This window comes from Montipora foliosa, chromosome 7, assembly GCF_036669935.1.
Source record: "Montipora foliosa isolate CH-2021 chromosome 7, ASM3666993v2, whole genome shotgun sequence".
Taxonomy (NCBI): Eukaryota; Metazoa; Cnidaria; class Anthozoa; order Scleractinia; family Acroporidae; genus Montipora; species Montipora foliosa.
This window is the reverse complement of record NC_090875.1, coordinates 36,213,689-36,233,688: the sequence shown is the minus strand read 5'-3', so window position 1 is coordinate 36,233,688 and position 20,000 is coordinate 36,213,689. Positions and strand designations below refer to the sequence as shown.

The 20,000-nt window shown below is 39.8% G+C and overlaps 2 protein-coding genes and 1 pseudogene across 6 annotated transcripts in view; 1 reads left to right on the top strand and 2 right to left on the bottom strand.

Moving 5' to 3' along the window:
• The window catches only part of LOC138011162 (uncharacterized), a gene marked incomplete at its 5' end in the record, with an annotated part of 1,029 nt that extends 877 nt beyond the window's left edge, over window positions 1-152 (bottom strand). Inside the window, one exon of the mRNA XM_068858132.1 lies at window positions 1-152. This exon is cut by the window's left edge and continues 877 nt beyond it. Within this exon, the coding sequence (XP_068714233.1) occupies window positions 1-152 (152 nt within the window).
• The window catches only part of LOC138009450 (probable serine/threonine-protein kinase qkgA), a 204,149-nt gene that overhangs the window by 97,125 nt on the left and 87,024 nt on the right, over window positions 1-20,000 (bottom strand). For 4 of the 5 annotated variants that reach the window (XM_068856468.1, XM_068856469.1, XM_068856471.1 and 1 more), the window contains one exon: window positions 14,605-14,631. The exons of the other annotated variant lie outside the window; for it this stretch is intronic. In XM_068856468.1, the coding sequence (XP_068712569.1) occupies window positions 14,605-14,631 (27 nt within the window). The remainder of the gene's footprint in view (window positions 1-14,604; window positions 14,632-20,000) is intronic. 5 annotated transcript variants of the gene reach the window in all.
• On the top strand, window positions 230-6,498 carry LOC138011161 (uncharacterized; annotated as a pseudogene).

Here is a 20,000-nt window from a genome sequence, read left to right as displayed (position 1 = left end):
ATATTTGGCATGATAGTAAGTGTATCATCAACGTACCTTCGATAGAAAGAAGGGAGTTTACCCTCTCGCTCGAGGTTTTCCTCAATTGAAGACATGAACACATTAGCTAGCAGGGGACCAAGGGGACCAAATTCAAAAATGTCAGACACTTTTGGTTGCCATCGAACAACTGAAACGACGTGACGACATCGTCATCACCAAACCAGATAAAGGATCGGGAGTGGTCGTAATGGATAAGTCCGAATATCTGCGACTATTATCCGAAGCTTCCATCAATGATTCCAGTAAATTTCAAGCTGTTCCACTGGAAAGGCCCTCGAGTAAAGGTAGACCGCCAACATATTACCACCCTCTCCTAAAGAAAGAGAAAGATTTAGACGCCATTGTTCGTAGAATTCTGCCTAAGTCCATAGCAGATACTGTCCGTCCTACAGGTTCCAGATTAGCGCATTTGTACGGCTTACCGAAAACACAGAAGGAGCGCTTGGCGATGCGCCCTATACTATCAGCAACGCAAACTTACAACTATGCACTGGCGAAATGGCTCGACACTAAACTTAAGCCTCTCTCTCTGAATCGCTACACAGTAACTGACATTTTTGAATTTGCCGACGAAATTCGCGAATTAGAAATATCTAACGGTGACATTCTGGTTTCTTACGACGTGTCCTCCCTCTTTACCAACGTACCCTTGGATGAAACAATTGAGATACTCGCGAACAGAGCTTTTGACAACGACTGGTTTAATTCAACCTATGACCTGAACCTGACCAAAAAGGACCTGGTTGACCTTCTCAGTGTAGCTACAAAAGGACAACTTTTCCAGTATAATGGAGCACTTTACGAACAGACGGATGGTGTGGCCATGGATTCCCCCCTTGGTCCCCTGCTAGCTAATGTGTTCATGTCTTCAATTGAGGAAAACCTCGAGCGAGAGGGTAAACTCCCTTCTTTCTATCGAAGGTACGTTGATGATACACTTACTATCATGCCAAATATCGCAACAGCATCCAACTTCCTGAACACGCTTAACAAGGCACATTCTTCCGTAAAATTTACAATGGAAACCGAATGCAATGGCATGCTCCCTTATTTGGGCATCCAGTTACTGAACCGATCGCCCCAAATAGAGACAAAGGTGTACGTAAAACCCACGAATTCAAGTCTCCTCTTACATTACCAAAGTCACGTTGACAATCGGTACAAACAGGGTTTACTCCGAACTATGCTGGGTCGAGCACATAGTTTATCTTCTTCTTGGTCACACTTCTCAGACGAATGTGACCGATTGAAGACAGTATTCTCGCGTTTAAAGTACCCCAAACACCTCATCGACTCTGCCATCAAAATTTCGTTGACTCAAAGGTTTGTGACCAGCAGCGACCATTATTACCAACTAAAGAGACGGACACAATTCGAGTGGTTCTACCATTTAAAGACCAAACCTCAGCAAATTTTGTGAAAGGACAACTCAGGGATCTGAGCCTGAAAGTGAACACCAACATCCAGCCCGTATTTGTCAGCCGAAAAATTGATCAAGAACTGAATGTGAAAGAAGCAAAGCCATCGATCGTAAATGAACAGTGTGTTGTTTATAAATACCAATGTGACCTGTGCGATGCAGGTTATATAGGATACACACGCGGACATTTACACAATCGTGTAAAAGGACATAAACAACAGTCCTCGGCCATTGCCAAACATTGCAAGAACGTACACGGGAGGATCCCTCAGGACCTACTGAAATGCTTCGAAGTTCTTAAGAAGTGCAGGAACAAATTTGACTGCTTATTGTATGAAATGCTTTATATAAGAACTTTAAAGGCAAACCTGAACGTGCAATCGGACTCTATTCGTGCGAAAGTATTTGTGTAATCTTCGCACCTATTATGTTAATTTTCGCGCCACATCGCTTAAATACTGTTATTTGCATGTTTCAAACTTTTACCTTGATAATGGAGTCATGACTACTCCGAAACGTCGGTTTTTATCGTTTCGCTTTTACTGTTTTATCTATCAACATATGTGATTCGTAAAATTACAATGAGCGCTGGCGATATATTATTTCCACAGCACCTTTCGACTTCTTTTCCAAAAGTAGTATTGAAGATTTAACCGGCGCTCATATGTCATTTTACTTACGTCGTTTTACCCGTGTCATTGCAAAGTGTTATTCACAGTAGAGGCAAGGTCGTTTTTACAGTTGCGTTACCTAGTTCACAATATCATTCATTCCCTTTTTGCTTACGCTTATGCTAGATTCGTATGTTTCAGCCGAACGGCTTGCAAAATCGAAGCACTGGGTAACTAGTTGACAAGAGCACGTTTCCTCCGATTTTTTCGAAAAAAGATTATTGAGCAAGAGAGCAATGTGTGTTTTTAGACAATGCTCTCTTTCCTATGGTTATATTATTTATCAAGGCAGTTGATACCTTTTTGGTTTACTCAATTCCCACTCAAAAGTGAACGAGTTTAGAAACAAGGCCCTTTGATCACCAACAATCCACTCATTTCGTCGTTTCTAAAAATCAAACTTAAGCGCACGGCCCAAAAATTGACTCAAAAAGTTATAAAATTATTTTACAAGAAAAAAAATCATACAAATGACCACAGATTTGCCAGCACTGTTGCTCACGAGTGATCCAAATTTATGTAGAAAAGACACTTATTGAGCCCGCACTTTAACCTTCTTTTGAGTTTTGGGGCATGCTTATACATGTACTCTATTATGCGTATATTGGTTATCGTGACCAATCCAAAAAATAAAGGTGTCAATAAGCTCTTTAAAAATTAGGGCGTAAGGTTTATTAAGCGATGATTTGGAAGAAATTAAATAGACGTAAACTGTATTTTAACAAGATATTGTACCCTTTTTGGTTTTATGTCATTTGCATCTTCTTATAGAAGCTGCATTACAAAGGCCTTACCTTCCAAAAAAAAATGAAAAATGAAAATAGACAATGAAAAGGCGGAGTTCACAGCTTTCAACACAATTTCTTAATAACTTAATAACAACAGCTAAGGAACCTCTTCAATATGTTCAATTTCTGACTTTCAGTATCAACTCATTTAGCATTAAAGTCTGCTACGAGCCTAGAAGGCCCATCAGGCCGGCGCGTATCTCCCGTTTATGTAGCATGAAGCGACTGGAAGTATTTCTACTCCCCTCTGGAGTGGATGCCAGTCCATTGCAGGCTTACCCCCAGCATTAAATTCGGCGGTACCCATTTATGCACCTGGGTGCCTGGGTGGAGGAAGGCACCGTTATAGTAAAGTGTCTTGCCCAAGAACACGACACAATGTCCCCGGCCAGAACCCGAACCCAGACCACTCGATCCGGAGCCGAGCGCATCAACTCATTCGACGCCAACTGTTTATCATTTACTTCCCCCGGTCTTGAAGGAACACGGGTTTTCATTCACAAATACCCTTTGTTTATAAGATTCAAATGATGGTAGATCTTTTTGCATAAAGAATTTCCAAGCCAAAAGAAGCACTACAGCAATACTCCTTTATGATAAATTTGCATGGTAACCCTCTTTCAGTGGACAATTCTTTGAAAACTAAGAGAGGCGTTTAGTTTAGCTCGATTCGCAGTATTCTGTTTTCCCTGCTTGTTAATTTCCATTTTGAACCTTGGCAAACCATTTTGTTTACTCGGATTAACAAAAAACTGCATTTTCCTTTTATTCATAGTCATAAAATTCCAGCAAAATCCGAGACGATTTTTTTGAATACTGAAATTGTGAAGTCTAGTGAATGGAAGAGAAGCGCAGGGAAATGCAAAAGTTTGTAACATGGTCAGGATAAGAAGGACTATTGACCATTAGTCATTCACACGTCAGACCTAACGCCGAGGTATGTGTTACTCGTTCAAGAATTCCACTTTAGTGTAATTCTGCGGATTATAAAAACTAAGTACAGGTTTTGCGATCATGCAATCTTATCCGGCGAGCGATCTACCTACTAAGCAGCTGTGCTTATGTCTTCGCATTTCTTTTTTTTTTTTTCTCGGAAGCAAAAACTGACATCATTTTTTATTTGTGTATTTCTCTTCTCATCGGTGATAAGCTTTATCAAACTAATACCATGACAAACTAGTTGCCTGCAGCTGAATGATCTACAGCAAAGAGTAGTCCGCATGTACTGCGCCTTGTTTCAAGAGTAACAGAATACAGGGTTTCCAATAAGATCGTAAGAGGCAGCGGATGGCCAGCTATTTTTCCTCGAAAATTACCCCAAATTTTACAAATAACATGAGATACATTCACACAGAACACGAGTCTTGGGTCAACAAAGTTGGGTTGAGCAAACAAAAGAAACGCCTGATTTCTGTTTCCCTGTTCATGTCAAAGCGTTTCTTGAATACTCTCTACAATCACTGTAAGCAAAAAAATTCAAGCCAATTATCACTTAGTAGGCAACCAACCATTTAATACCCAGTTCTTGATACAGTTTCCCCGCATACAAAACAGATCAAGCTTTGTCACTTCCGACAAGTGAGACGATTGATTCTATCACCCCACAGAATTCTGCTGCATTTTCCACTGACTTGTTTCTAGAAAAACTAATTAAACGAAAAGTGACAAAATTTTCAGTTATAAAAAGAAAAAAACAGCCAAGGAAGCGTTTTTTAGACATATCCATTGCACTTGGTTTTTTTCTATCATGATGGCTAAAACCATTGGTCCTCGAGAGAGGTTTACTCTGGGTATTACTAACCATGGTTAAGGTAACTTAACCTCAGTTTGTAAAGAAGCTATTTACACACAAACTACCAACTAAGTTAACAGGATCACCTCAGCTTTTTGCATGTGCACGCGCGGTTAAAGCCGGAAATTAAACTTTTTGCTAAGCCAAGGTAAATGTCACTTGAAACTTTTGAGATTTACCAAAAACCAAGCAAAGTTGTATAATTTTTGATCGTTTCTTCCACAATCATTCTTGGAACACGAAGCAGAGAATTGATATTATTAAATGAAACAGTTTAGAATCCAATTGAGGCCTTACACTACTGTAAAATTGATGTTAAAATCGTTAAAAAACGTTTAGAATCCGAGCTTTCGCCGATCTACGGCATCATCAGGGATAAGAAAAAATATTCCGCGTAGGGCTTATATACAGATGTAAAGTAAAAATGTGTGAAAAGCGAAAGAATGTGGGGCTAAAATACCTAAAATAAATAAAGAGGTATGAATATGAATAAAAACGAGTGGTATGATCTAATGACCGAGTGTAAAGAAGATATGCTAAGTAATCTCTAGAATAAAAGGTCCGCGAATTCGCTGCATTCGAACTGTCGGGAGTTCATGATAGGTTTGTACTTTCGTATGTAAAACGCTTCGAGCAGTCGTAGATTTGCGGGATCGTTTTCTAGTACAATACTCTTAATTTCGATGCCTTTGTAGACCTTGTTTTGGCAATATAGCATTCTATCGGCTAGCCAATCAAATACGATGGAAACACTTTGGAGAATCAAGATTTCAACCTTCAGACTTCCTTACCTATCCACCGTCCCGACACATCCACAAACCAGAATCTGAAGACGAACTCGAAAGAAAGCTACAAAGGATCCACCACAAACTTCAAGCCACCCTTAAAGAACTACAGCCGCAAAGGAAGTGGTTGAACATCAGCCACGCAGAGAAGAGAGTAATCAAAGAACTCAAAGAGAAGAACTATATCTGCCGCCCCAGCGATAAAGATACGGAATTCTGCGTAATACAGCAAGACACGTACACACGAACACACAAAACTGGCCCAGCTATTAAAATACGACCTATTGTATCTAACACCAATGGACCAACACAGCGCCTCTCATGGCTGCTCGCCAACGCCCTCAAACCTTTGCTAAAAGACATTCCAGCACATCTCGAAAACAGCCTTGAACTTATCAAATACATCCAAGTCGGCGATTTCACCACTAACAAAACCCTACCATACCCATGCAGTCTCGATGTAGTGTCCCTGTATACGTCAATACCCATACAAGAAGCCATTACCAACGCCACCGACAGAATTCACAACCCAATATTTCACCTCGCCAAACAAGACATTAAGGACCTCCTCACAGTAACACTAAATAACATGTACTTCTCATTTAATGATCAAGTTTTCCGCCAAAAAGAAGGCCTTCCTATGGGTTCCAATATCTCAGCTATTCTGGCCATCCTGTTCATGGACAGACTCGAAACCATTGCCTTCTCTCCACATTTATCCATTAGCCCCTACAAGAGATATGTTGATGACATTGACCTCCAGACCACCTGTGAGGATATGGAGAACCAATTCCACTCTACAATAAACAATCTGCACCCCAAATTGAAGTTTGAAATCGAGAAACCAGAAATTACACCAAGTGGCCACTCACTATCACCAATTGACTTCAAAGTAACCATCTCCAAAGACGGCAAAAGCTCCTTTGAATTTTACAAGAAGACAGCAAAGAAACAATATTCGTTCACCACCAATCAGCGATACCGAAAAAATCAAAGATAAACTTCATTCGTAATGAGCGGAAAAGCATCGAAGATAAATTTTCTTCCAAAACCATAGCCAGGAAGCATCAAATACTTTTGACAACGTCCTCCGTCTCCATGGGTATCCCGAAAGCATCATAGACAAAAGTAAACACTCTCAGAACCACCAGGAAACCCCCGACCTCTCAACACCGAATGGTCCTACCTGAAGATCCCATATATCTTCGAAAGTCTAAACTACAGAATCACAAGCATTTTCCGAAAAGAGGGCATACCAGTTCGGGTCACGCACAAACCATATACTCTCAGACGAGCCCTCTCTCACAACAACAAAGAACGGACATGCACGAGGGCCAATTGCCCTATCTCCGGCACCAAATTGTGCTTACTACGCAATGCTGTTTACCAAATCACATGCAACAACTGCAACCAGCATTACATCGGGAGCACTGTACGCTTTATCCACGATCGTGTGAAAGAACACCTGAACAATGACAACTCCTCTGTGAAGAAACTTCTCTCTCAGTGCCAAAACAAGGTCTACAAAGGCATCGAAATTAAGAGTAATGTACTAGAAAACGATCCCGCAAATCTACGACTGCTCGAAGCGTTTTACATACGAAAGTACAAACCTATCATGAACTCCCGAGAGGAATGGAGCGAATTCGCGGACCTTTTATTCTAGAGATTACTTAGCATATCTTCTTTACACTCGGTCATTAGATCATACCACTCGTTTTTATTCATATTCATACCTCTTTATTTATTTTAGGCATTTTAGCCCCACATTCTTTCGCTTTTCAAACATTTTTACTTTACATCTGTATATAAGCCCTACGCGGAATATTTTTTCTTATCCCTGATGATGCCGTAGATCTGCGAAAGCTCGGATTCTAAACGTTTTTTAACGATTTTAACATCAATTTTACAGTAGTGTAAGGCCTCAATTGGATTCTAAACTGTTTCATTTAAAATGCTACTGAAGGACAATATCCAACGATTATTGATATTATAGCTCACAGGTCTACTGTAAGAGATTAATCAAATATGAAACTATGGCATTACTCGCCAAGTTTAAGAGCTTCAAAGGAATGTACTCAGAGCTAGTTGACCTATTGGTTTTAAGGGTATTGCTTTTTTTAAGCACTGAGTGCTGGGAGATCGAGAAATCTGCAAGAGGCCGAGGGTGAGTGTGCATGTTTGTAGAATGCGTGATGGATTGTTGACCATATATGATATTGCCCATGCTGGCTTTTCTTCAGTCATGGCAAAATATGAATTCAGCAGACTGGCTTTCCCCTCATGAGTCAGTACTAAATTACCGTAGTCTCTTTTGAGAGGAACGATGCTCTTGTGATGCGCTGTTGGATTTAAGTGACCTCCAAATTGCGCTAGTTTTGCTTCTGTGAACAGTTTGGAGAAGTATGCGGCTTTGGCTTGCTTTGGAACCGACATAACCTCATTTCTAGCTTGCTTGTAAGTTTGGGCATTAAACTTGAATAGGCTGTACCTGCGATTTAAAGCGAAAGGTGTTGGTGATGCTAGGCCGAGATGAACTTGTATTACTGACTTCTTTCGATGGAGCGTGATCATTGCATATAATGTTAACTAAGTGCTGCCAAGCCCTTAACAAATCGTCCTTGTCATCGAAGACTGCACGGATGTGAAAAGGCATCGTTTCGACATCGGATCTAACTTTGTCCTCACCCAATCCCTTACAGTCTTTTATTTCTAAGGTTCCTCGGTGGAAGTCTTTTGAGCTTCAAGCGTAATGTTACATATATTAAGTCATGATTGGAGATGCGTAGAAGAAATACGCCAGTGGAATTAACAAGTTGTTTTGTTATGGTCACCAGAAGATCTGACAAAGAATGCGATGATAATGTTATTCTTGCGGCCTTTCGTACGATGTTTCACACCTTGGATACCTCGCCCCTTTCCATAACCAGGGCTGCGCACTTACTGATTCCAAACTCCACCCTTCTGTCTTTGCTTAATACTCGAACAATCTTGATAAGGGTGTCCACTTGTTTGTCATCCTTTCCATGTTGGTTTAACCTATAAACTAGTCGTTCTCAATGAGAAGGGGAATGCTCGAGTAGGAGGAGACCTGATCAATGCAGGCAGCCCCAAAGAGGGCAGATTTTGTGAGGCCAAACGCCTTGTAGTAGTCGATGGTGATGGTAGCCATTGACATAACATGCGGCTGCCGTCGTTCCAAACTCGACCGACTTTGCGAAGAATCTGAAGCGACATGTTTCTCAAACCAGAGAACAACACAGTTTAAAAGCTCTGACAACTTTCAATAATATATCTAAGTCGATTCATAATGATACTTACCGTGAAAACAACAGGAAAATCCAGAGGAAAATCCGCCACAACTCAAAGAAACAAATATTATGGTTTTTTTCTGCCATGTGATTAGCCGAGCATTTGTTCGGTGGCGCTCGGTGTCCGACGGCAATCTAAAGACTGTTACTCGACGGCCCGAAGGAATGCCGAGTGTACCTCAGAACCCAATCCGCAAGGCATAGCATTTATAATCGGGCGAACTCAGGCATGCAATCTCGAGATTCATTGCGCGATAGCCCCGAGATGCATTGCAAGATTAGTGTTGCTCTCGCTCGCTGCTTCCGCTCGACCAATGAATAACCCGCTTTAATTTAGCCTTCCTTAACACCACCGACAACGGAATAAGGGTCAACACAATTAGCAGCGGTGACGGGCTGTCTCCCTGGAACATTCCTCTTCTACACTTACTGAGCCAAAGGTACTTCCTCCTGATGTCAATTCCACCAGCCATTGATTCATACTTTTTCCAACAACGACAGCATATTTTCAGCAGTGCCAAATATTCGTAAACATTTGATGACCCACAAAGGTGGGATCATAGCATTTGTCTTTTTGTTGTCCACCCAAGTCATCTCAGGACCTGCTTTTTCTCCTTTTGCAGTTTCATTCACACCCATTCTTTTCATCAGACAATAAATTGTGTTCCTCCAGGTGTTCATAAAGTTCATCTCCAAGCGACAGGCAAGTTATGGGCCTAAAATTTGTTGCTGTATTCCCCTTCTCTCTATGTTTAATGACTAGTACTGTCCGATCTTTAGTAAACCACTGTATTATTTGATTAGTAGTAAGCCAGTCCTGAAGTGCACGGCAGTTCTCTCCATTCACGACGTAAGATTCTTCAGCAAAAAACCTTGAAATCCATCTGGGGCAGGGGCTCTCCAGTTAACTATTTTCTTTAGTTGTTTGGTCACCCGGCTATTTTTAATCGCAATACCATTCCGTTTCGGCACTCCCGCAACATCGTTCTTTGTTTCTCTTAGCCATCAACTTTGGTGTTCTGAGTCATGTGGTTATTACCACAACCATAAATGTCGGTAATACGATGCTTGAGTTCGTAGACCAACCTAGCTTTGTTAGATGTATCGGTTCAGTCTTCAGATAAATTGAGGAATTTTTTTCCAACCGCGGTCCCCACAGTGCTTGCATTTGGTGACAAAAATGGCGCCCAAACAGAGTTCTCTTACACTTATTTCACTAAAATCATTTTAGTTGTATGCGGCCATTAATTTAAAGGGAGTGATACTTTCCCTTCGAAGTCAACGCAAATGAGACTTGGAACTCCACAAGGGGTGAAAGGGTATCGAAAGCCAGCCCTGCAAGATTCAAAACACCAGCCGTAGACAGTCCCCTACACGGACGGACGCAGTTCATATCAAAACACAGCTGTTCTGTCCAACACAAAGCTACTTTGAAAGAACATTTGAGCAGCACTTGAAATAATATAGGAAAGAAAATCACCTATTCAGATAACGGTATAATCATGCAAAGCCATTTTGCTGCCTACTTGGGTAGTAAACACTGTACTGTATGTAACCAAAAGTTATTTCTGTGCTGTGTTGTTCTTCATGGCTAGCTTGCCTAAGGTTAATATTTAAAAGACATCAGCTAAGGAACCTCTTCAATGTGTTCAATTGCTGACCTTCATAATCAACTCATTTGACTCTAACTATTTACCATGATTTACTTCCCCGTCCTTCAAGGAACACAGGTTTCTCTATTAAAACATACCCTTAATTTATAAGATTCAAACGATAGTAGATCTTTTTGTATATAAAAAAAATTCCCTACCCAAAAGTAGAACTACGTCACTTCTCCTGTTTGCGAAGGTTTTCTAGCATTTCGCTCCGAGAATAACTTTTAATGGTTAATTTTCCTTCTAAACGTACCAAAATTTTTCCAGTATCCTGCACTTTTCTTTCATTCTTCCGAGTTAATTAAACTTCACAATTTCAGCATTCTAAAAAAAATTCCTCTTGGCTTTTCCTGGGACTTGATCAAAAAACGGAAAGCCTTTTATCCGAGTAAGCAAGCGTAAGCCAAAGTTTAAGATGGAAATAAACAAGAGGGCTAGACTGATTCTCCCGAATCGAGCCAGTCTACGTTTTTGACAGAATTTTCCACTGAAATACGGCTAGTCTTTCTTACTCGTTCAATAATTCCAGTTTATGATCCTGTAATTCTGCGGATTATTAAAGCTAACGATGGACTCTAACCAGGTAATTAATCTAGCTAAGCGGTTGCGCTTATGTCTTCGCCTTTTGCATTTATCGAAAGCAAAAACTGACATAACGTTTTTGACTTATCATCGAAGGTAAGCTTGGTCATGCCATGACCTATCTGTGGCTTGTAATTAACAGATCTACAGCACAATGCAGTCTGCATGAACTGCGTCCTAGCATGACTTCCATATCTTGAGAGTGACAACATCAACCATGACAAAATGGTGAGTGCTAAGAAGGTTTTAACACGCTTGTTGTTTTTCTTTTTGCTCTTTTTTAGTTATTAACCAGTATTTAGGGTGGTATATTTGTAATGCCAAGTGGCTTTGTAATGTCAAGTGTCCTTACAGGCATTTGTTTAAAATCTCCGCAAAACACCTGACGTGAATTAATCTATCACTTGTCTCGGCAAGGAGAGATATCTAGACAGACGCTTCTTTGCTTTTCGACTTAATTATAACGCAATTATTGACGAATCAGGACAATTACAAGCTTGCTCCTTGATCATTCACAACCTTTCCTGGTCTGCTTTCCAACATGACATTCCTCTATTGGTTAAAATTGTGTGTAACACTTTCTCCGGCAAAAAAAAAAAAAAGAGGAATTTATTTCCCAGAGGAAATAAATGGATTTATGCTGGGTGTGACAGGCTTAGTTATTTATTTCCCATGATGCAGTTGGGGTATTCCTGTCATCCGGGAATTTCTGTAGTTCTTATTCAGTGCAGAAACTAGGCGTAGGGCCTCTTTCACTAACTAATTCAAGACAGTTAAGATTATTTTCCCCTCCCCACTCCCTATACTTAGTTTTTTGTGGATGGCGGGTGTGCCCTCACCTTTGCTGGGATCATATCTTCTAATTTCTTAGGTTGCCATGCTGATTTTAAATAAACGGTCTAGCCCAACAGGGCTTGGCCAAAATATCCCAAACATATGTGGTACTATTTGTGTCCCAGCAAACAGAGCTCGAACAAAAGCAACGCCTTGCCAACAATATCAGTCTTATAAATGAAGCATCCTGCATTGACTGCAGACCTTATGAATCATGCGATATGTGCTGACAGTGCATGGAGATACTCTCAAGGACACTGTGACTTATACAGGTTGACGAGTTCTGTTAATTTGGGCCCCCAATTTACGATTTTACTGACTAAATTACATGCAAATAGGAGCAGATCAGTTTTTTCTTTTCTTAATGATGTTATGTTTATACAATCTTTGACTCCAACTGTGTCGTTGTGAAACAAGAGCAAGAGAAATTCAACATAAAGGAGATAGATGAGGACTATTCATAACCGAAAAAAATGTCCTGTAAACGATAATTCCTTGAACAAATCAAGATGCTGACGAACACAGGAGTAACGGCCAAATGAGTCTTTATTGGGGACTCTTCATTTGGATAATGCATACAACAAAATACTAGCCATTGTTTGTAAATTTTTGTATTGTGGTAGGATACAACCTCGTTCCCATGGTCTCTCTTCTCTGCCTCCATCGTCGTTAAGAAAAAGACACTGGTTCACGCTGGTCACGTGGCACTCGTCGACAAACATTTTCTCACTGGGCCGCGGTAGACTTTTCGTTATATTTTGATAAAGCAACTGGGCGAAAGGGTATTCGTTTGACCAGGCATTTTTTTTTAAATAAGCAATCTTTATCTTACAATGTAAGTATCAAAAAGGTCAAAAGAGCTGACGTTATATTCCCACAGGAGATGAATTCCCACAAAAGCGATCAACCTAAAAGCAAGAACTTTTGTGACCGACAAGAAGACTTCAATGTCGAGCGGCAATTGACGTTCACAAAAAGTGACTCGATAAAAGAAAGAAATGTATATTTCGTCCAGAGAAGTTTAAGGATCACTTCTCCATTTCGTCTATAAACTGCACCGCAATAGATTACCTGGTTTTTTAGCTTCCATATTTTGTCTTACGATTGAAATAAAAAATATATGCATGTTGCTGTTTACTCTTGATTGATCTTATTTAGCTAATATTTCATTTTGAAAAGAACTGAAAGAGGGGTTGGCTTATTGGTGATCCTCTCTTTTTCCTTTTCAATCATTTTCCTTTTTCAATCATTTACAATTTACACGAAGTTGCTGAAATATAAATATCGTACGGTAAGTCAAAACTGTCTACTCGCTGTACAAGATTGCGACTACTCATAATCGAAAAAGATGTCGTGTAAACGATAATCCCTTGCACAAATCAGGATGCTGACAAACACAGGAGTAAGGGCCAAATGAGTCTTTATTGGGGATTCTTCATTTGGATAATGCATACAACAAAGTACTAATCATTGTTTGTAAACTTTTGTATTGTGGTAGGATGCAACCTCGTTCCCAGGGTCTCTCTTCTCTACCTCCATTGTCGTTAAGAAAAAGACCCTGGTTCACGCTGGTTACGTGGCACTAGTCGGCAAACATTTTCTCTCTGGGGTAGAGTTTTCGTTATATTTTGGTACCGCAACTGGGCGAAATCGTATTCGTTTGACAAGGCATTTTTTAGATAAGCAATCTTTATCTTACAATGTAAGTATCGAAAAAGTCAAAAGAGGTGATGTTGCATTCCCACAGGAGATGAATTCCCACAAAAGTGGTCAACCTAAAAGCAAGAGCTTTTGTCTTCAATGTCGAGCGGCAATTGACGTTCACAAAAGTTGATTTCGTTAGTAGCTAAAGTTGCTTCTCCAGAACATACACCAAACACTACGTTTGCTTGATAAAATGTATCTTCTATTCTACCGGGGCTAAAAATATACACGCTATTAAAGCGCTGTGCACGTGCAGTGGCGAAATTATATATCTTAACGACATCGAGAATTTACACGAAGTTGCTGAAATATAAATATCGTAAATCAAAACTGTCTACTCACTGTACAAGATTGCGACTTTAGGAATCACGTTGTTTAACATTCGAAAGATAAACGAAAATCAAAGACCAAAAGAAAATACCTGCACATGTTAATACAGTTTGATTTGATGATTTGAGGTCGATACGTGACATAAGAACTTAAATGACATCACACTGGCTGATCGCTGAACATGTTTGTTTCCCATGGAGAAACGTTTCGCTTGTTTTCTCGCACGACAAAATCTTCTTTTCTTTAAAATTGTCGCAAACTATTAGCATTCTTCGTTGATCCGGACCTTCACACGGGTGAAATCTTGAATGACGCGAGTATATTTTCTGTGGCGTCCGATCGATTTGACCACAACCTTTCTGCCTTTTACGTCTAATTCCATATGTGTAGTACATAAACTACTGCGGTCAAAGGTTTTGTCGATGGTCATCTGGCTACAAAATCAATTGCAATGTCGACAAAGCCTACTGCCACCCACCCCCTAACACACATTTGGTGAACCTCCCAGATTCTGGAAGACACGTGACCAACGCGAACCAGTGTCTTTTCTCAACGACAATGGAGGCAGAGAAGAGAGACCCTGAGAACGAGGTAGGATATTGTTCCCGGGAAGGATATTTTTTGCTCCCCTTGTTTCGCATTATTTGCAGTGTGTCTTCTAAAGTAATAACCTAATTACTGTAATATTACCTTTCAACCACACCTCCATCGGGTTATCTGAAAAAAAAAAAAGGAAAATAGAAAAAAAAACAACTTACATTCAAGTGATAGCCTAATTACTTTAATATTACCTTTCAAGAAGAATTCCCACTCTTCATATGAAAAAGCTGACATGTTTCTAGAAAAACTAAAATTTTCAGTTACAAACAAAAAAACAGTCAAGGAAGCGTTTTTTAGACATATCCAATGCACTTGGTTTTTTTCTACCACGATAGCTAAAACCATGGGTCCTTGAGAGAGGTTTACTCTGGGTATTGCTAACCACGGCTAAGGTAACTTAACCTTAGTTTGTAAAGAAGCTATTCACACACAAACTACTAACTTAACAAGAGCACCTCAGTATTTTTGCATGTGCACGTTTAAAGCAGGAAATTAAGGTTTTTGCTAAGCCAAGGTAAATGTCACTTGAAACTTTGAGATTTAGCAAAAATCAAGCAAAGTTCTATAACTTTTGATCGTTTCTTCCACAATCATTCATGGAACAAAAAGCGTAGAGACCAGCGTGAACCTTGCTATCTTCCAAGCAGAGAATTGATAATATAAAGCTCACAGGTCTACTGAAAGAAACTATAGCATTACTCGCCACGTTAAAGAGCTTCGAAGGAATGTACTCAGAGCTAGTTAACCTGTTGGTTTTAAGGGTATTGCTTTTCTTAAGCACTGATTGCTTGGAGATCGAGAAATCTGCAAGAGACCGAGGGTGAGTGTGCATGTCTGTAGAATGTGTGATGGATTGTTGACCATATATGGTAGTGCCGATGCTAGCTTTTATTCAGTTATGGCAAAATATGAATTCATCAGACTGGCTTTCCCCTCATGAGTCAGTACTAAATTACCGTAGTCTCTTTTGAGAGAAACGATGCTCTTGTGATGCGCTGTTGGATTTAAGTGACTTCCAAATTGCACTAGTTTTGCTTGACTTCTGTGAACAGTTTGGAGAGGTATGCGGCTTTGGCTTGCTTTGGAACCGACATAACCTCATTTCTAGCTTGCTTGTAAGTTTGGGCATTAAAATCAAACTGCCACCTTGAATAGGCTGTACCTGCGATTTCAAGTGAAAGGTGTTGGTGATCCTAGTCCAACATAAACTTCTATTCCTGACTTCTTTCGATGGAGCGTGATCATTGCATATAATGTTAACTAAGTGCTGCCAAGCCCTTAACAAATCGTCCTTGTCATCGAGGACTACACCGATGTGAAAAGGCATCGTTTCCACATCGGATCTAACTTTGTCCACACCCAATCTCTTACAGTCTTTTATTTCTAAGACTCTTCGGTGGAAGTCTTTTGAGCTTCAAGCGTAATGTTACAAATACTAAGCTATGATTGGAGATGCGTAGAAGAAATACGCCAGTGGAATTAACAAGGTGTTTTGTTATGGTCACCAGAAGATCCGACAAAGAATGCGATGATAATGTTATTCTTGTGGCCTTTCGTACGATGTTTCACACCTTGGATACCTCTCCCCTTTCCATAACCAGGGCTGCGCACTTACTGATTCCAAACTCCACCCTTATGTCTTTGCTTAATACTCGAACAATCTTGATAAGAGTGTCCACTTGTTTGTCATTCTTTCCATGGAGGTTTAACCTATAAACTAGTCGTTCTCAATGAGATGGGGAATGCTCGAGTAGGAGGAGACCTGATCAATGCAGGCAGCCCCAAAGAGGAGAGATTTTGTAAGGCCAAACGCCTTGTAGTAGTTGATGGTGATGGTAGCCATTGATATAACATGCGACTGCCGTCGTTCCAAACTCGACCGACAATGCCAAGAATCTGAAGCGACATGTTTCTCAAACCAGAGAACAACACAGTTTGAAAGCTCTGACAACTTTCAATAATATATCTAAGTCGATTCATAATGATAATTACCGTGAAAACAACAGGAAAATCCAGAGGAAAATCCGCCACAACTCAAAGAAACGAATATTATGGTTTATTCTGCCATGTGATTAGCCGATTCGTTCCGGGGCGTTCGCTGTCCGACGGTAATCTCAAGACTATAACTCGACGACCCGAAGAAATTCCGAGTGTACCTCAGAACCCAATCCGCAAGGAATAGCATTTCCTTAGTAGTGAGCCAGTCCTGAAGTGCACGGCAGTTCTCTCCATTCACGAAATAAGATTCTTTTGCAAAAAACCTTGAAATCCATCTGGCCCAGGGGCTTTCCAGTTAAATATTTTTCTTTAGTTGTTTGGTCACCTGGCTATTTTTAATCGGAATACTGTTCCGTTTCGCCACTCCCGCAAACATCGTTCTCTGTTTCTCTTAGCCATTCAACTTTGGTGTTCTGAGTCATGTGGTTATTACCTCAACTATAAATGTCGGTAATACGATGCTTGAGTTCGTAGACCAACCTAGCTTTGTTAGTTGTATCGGTTCAGTCTTCAGATATATTTAAGGAATTTTTTTCCAACCGCGGTCCCCACAGTGCTTGCATTTGGTGACAAAAATGTCTCCCAAACAGACTTGTCTTACACTTATTTCACTAAAATCATTTTAGTTGTACGCGGCCATTAATTTAAGTGAGTGACACTTTCCCTTCCAAGTCAACGCGAATGAGACTTGGAACTCCACGAAGGGTCAAAGGGTATCGAAAGCCAGCCCTGCAAGAATTAAAACACCAGCCGTAGACAGTCCCCTACCCGGACGGACTCAGTTCACATCGAAACACAGCTGTTGTGTCCAACACAAAGCTACTTTGAAAGAACCTTTGAGCAGCACTCTCTATAATATAGGAAAGAAAATCACCTATTCAGATATCGGTATAATCATGCAAAGCCATTTTGCTCCCTCCTTGGGCATTAATCACTGTACTGTATGTAACCAAAAGTTATTTCTGTGCTGTGTTGTTCTTCATGGATAGCTTGTCTAGGGTTAACATTTAAAATACATCAGCTCAGGAACCTCTTTAATGAGTTTAATTGCTGACCTTCATTATCAACTCATTTGACTCTAACTATTTACCATGATTTACTTCCCCCGTCCTTCAAGGAACACAGGTTTTTCTATTAAAACATACCCTTAATTTATAATATTCAAACGATAGTAGATCTTTTTGTATAAAAGAAAAAAAATCCCTACCCAAAAGTAGAACTACGAACTACTGTTTGCGATTGGAAGGTTTTCTAGCATTTCGCTCTGAGAATAACTTTTAATGGTCAATTTTGCTTTTTAACGTACCAAACCGAGTTAATTAAACTTCACAATTTCAGCATTCTAAAAAAAAAATTCTCTTAGATTTTCTTGGGACTTGGTCAAAAAACAAAAAGCCTCTTATCCGCGTAAGATGGAAAGTAACAACAGGGCTAGACTGATTCTCCCGAATTGAGCCAGTCTACGTTTTTGAAAGAATGTTCCACTGAAATACGTTTAGTCTTTCAAATTTCAGACCTCACGGCCAAGTATGTGTTACTCGTTCAATAATCCCAGTTTATGATCCTGTAATTCTGCGGATTATAAAAACTAACGATGGACTCTAACCAGGTTGCGTTTATGTCTTCGCCTTTTGCATTTATCGAAAGAAAAAACCGACATAAAGTTTTTGTTTGTGCATTTGTCTTCTTATCGAAGATAAGCTTGGTCATACCATGACCAGTTTGTGGCTTGTAATTAACAGATCTACAGCACGGTGCAGTCTGCATGAACTGCGTCCTAGCATGACTTCCTTATCTTGAGAGTGACAACATCAACCACTGACAAAATGGTAAGTGCTAAGAAGGTTTTAACACATTTGTTGTTTTTCTTTTGGCTCTTTTTTTAGTTATTTTCTTATTTTAATTGCAATGCCAAGTGTCTTTGTAATGTCAAGTGCCCTTATAGACATTTGTTTAAAATGTCGGCAAAACACCTGACGTGAATTAATCTTTTTTTAATGTTGTGGAACTTTTAGCTTTTAAATATCCTTTTAATGTAAAGCACCATGGACAAATAGTGGATTGAGCGCTATATAAATATTGTTATTATTATTATTATTATTATTATTATTATTATTATTATTATTATTATTATTATTATTATTATTATTTTATATTATTTTTATGGGCCTTTGTGTAAGTTACGGTTCCGTATGTTTTCTCCTTTTATTGATGAACTTACCTTAACCTCGGGATTTTGGGTGAGGCGTGGGTTTTCGATGGTGGCTTCTACTCAAAGCTTTATATCAAATTGGAAATTGCTACATTTTCTCTTGGCTTTCTTCCACTTATCTTTTCGTTTAACGGCCAACAATTTCATTCATCACAAGCAGTACTTGGAAAGCGGTGTACTACTCAAGCAAGATACATCTCGACCAAGAATCTTATCTCGTAAAAACGAGCTTAGAAGACCTATCGTTAGCTGGAATAAATGGGGCTATACTTGTGTTCATCTACCAGCAAAAGACCTTACAATATGTATAGACATTCATCCTAATCCGGGGCCATGTTCCGAGAGGTATTCGAATGCACAAGAAGGAAACACAAGATATCACTACAAGCTCAACACTCAACATGCGGCCGTCCAACTACCTATTGTGTACAATAGTAGTCAACTATTAGCTTCATGGATAACTGGGTACTGTCGTTTGAATTCTACTCTCTTGTCTACCACTGCGTACCACATCTTGAGATATCAAGGATCTAGAGTAGGAAGATCCATACAGGGATCTAAAATGGCAGAAAATCGTCGTTTTCAAGTTCGTATTTCATCGAGGTACTGAACAAAGTTACACCATCAAATTTTGCATAATCTGCATAATTCCAATGTGACAAACTCCTTAAGGACTTCCGCCAACAATAGAAACTCGTCCAATTTAATAACTATTCATCCAGACAAACAAGAGCCTCCAAAAAGAATGATTACAAACAATGTGAATCCAAATAATGGATTGACTGGGTTATGCAAACAAAAGATGTTGTTGACTACTCCCAATGCTCGCTCTGTTAGGAATAAAACAGTGGATATTTTTGATTTTATTTGCGAAAGCAAAGCAGATCTCATTGCTATTACAGAGACTTGGCTTACAAAAAATGACTCAGCTGTCAAAGTGGAGTTATGCCCTGTTGGGTATAAAATAGTAGATCATCCACGAACTGGACGTACTGGTGGTGGGACTGCTCTTATATTTCGTGATACACTGAATGTAAAAAAAGTGGATGGTGGTCAAAAAGACTCGTTTGAATTCTCAGAGTGGATTGTGACATCATCATCCCATAATGTGCGCATTGTTATTGTTTACCGACCACCGTATTCCGAAGATCATAAAGTCTCTACATCTGTATTCTTTGACGAGTTCTCTGGTTATCTGGAATCTCTTTTACTTTGCAAAGAACAACTGCTAATCACAGGAGATTTTAATATTCATACAGACAAAGGTCATCAGGAT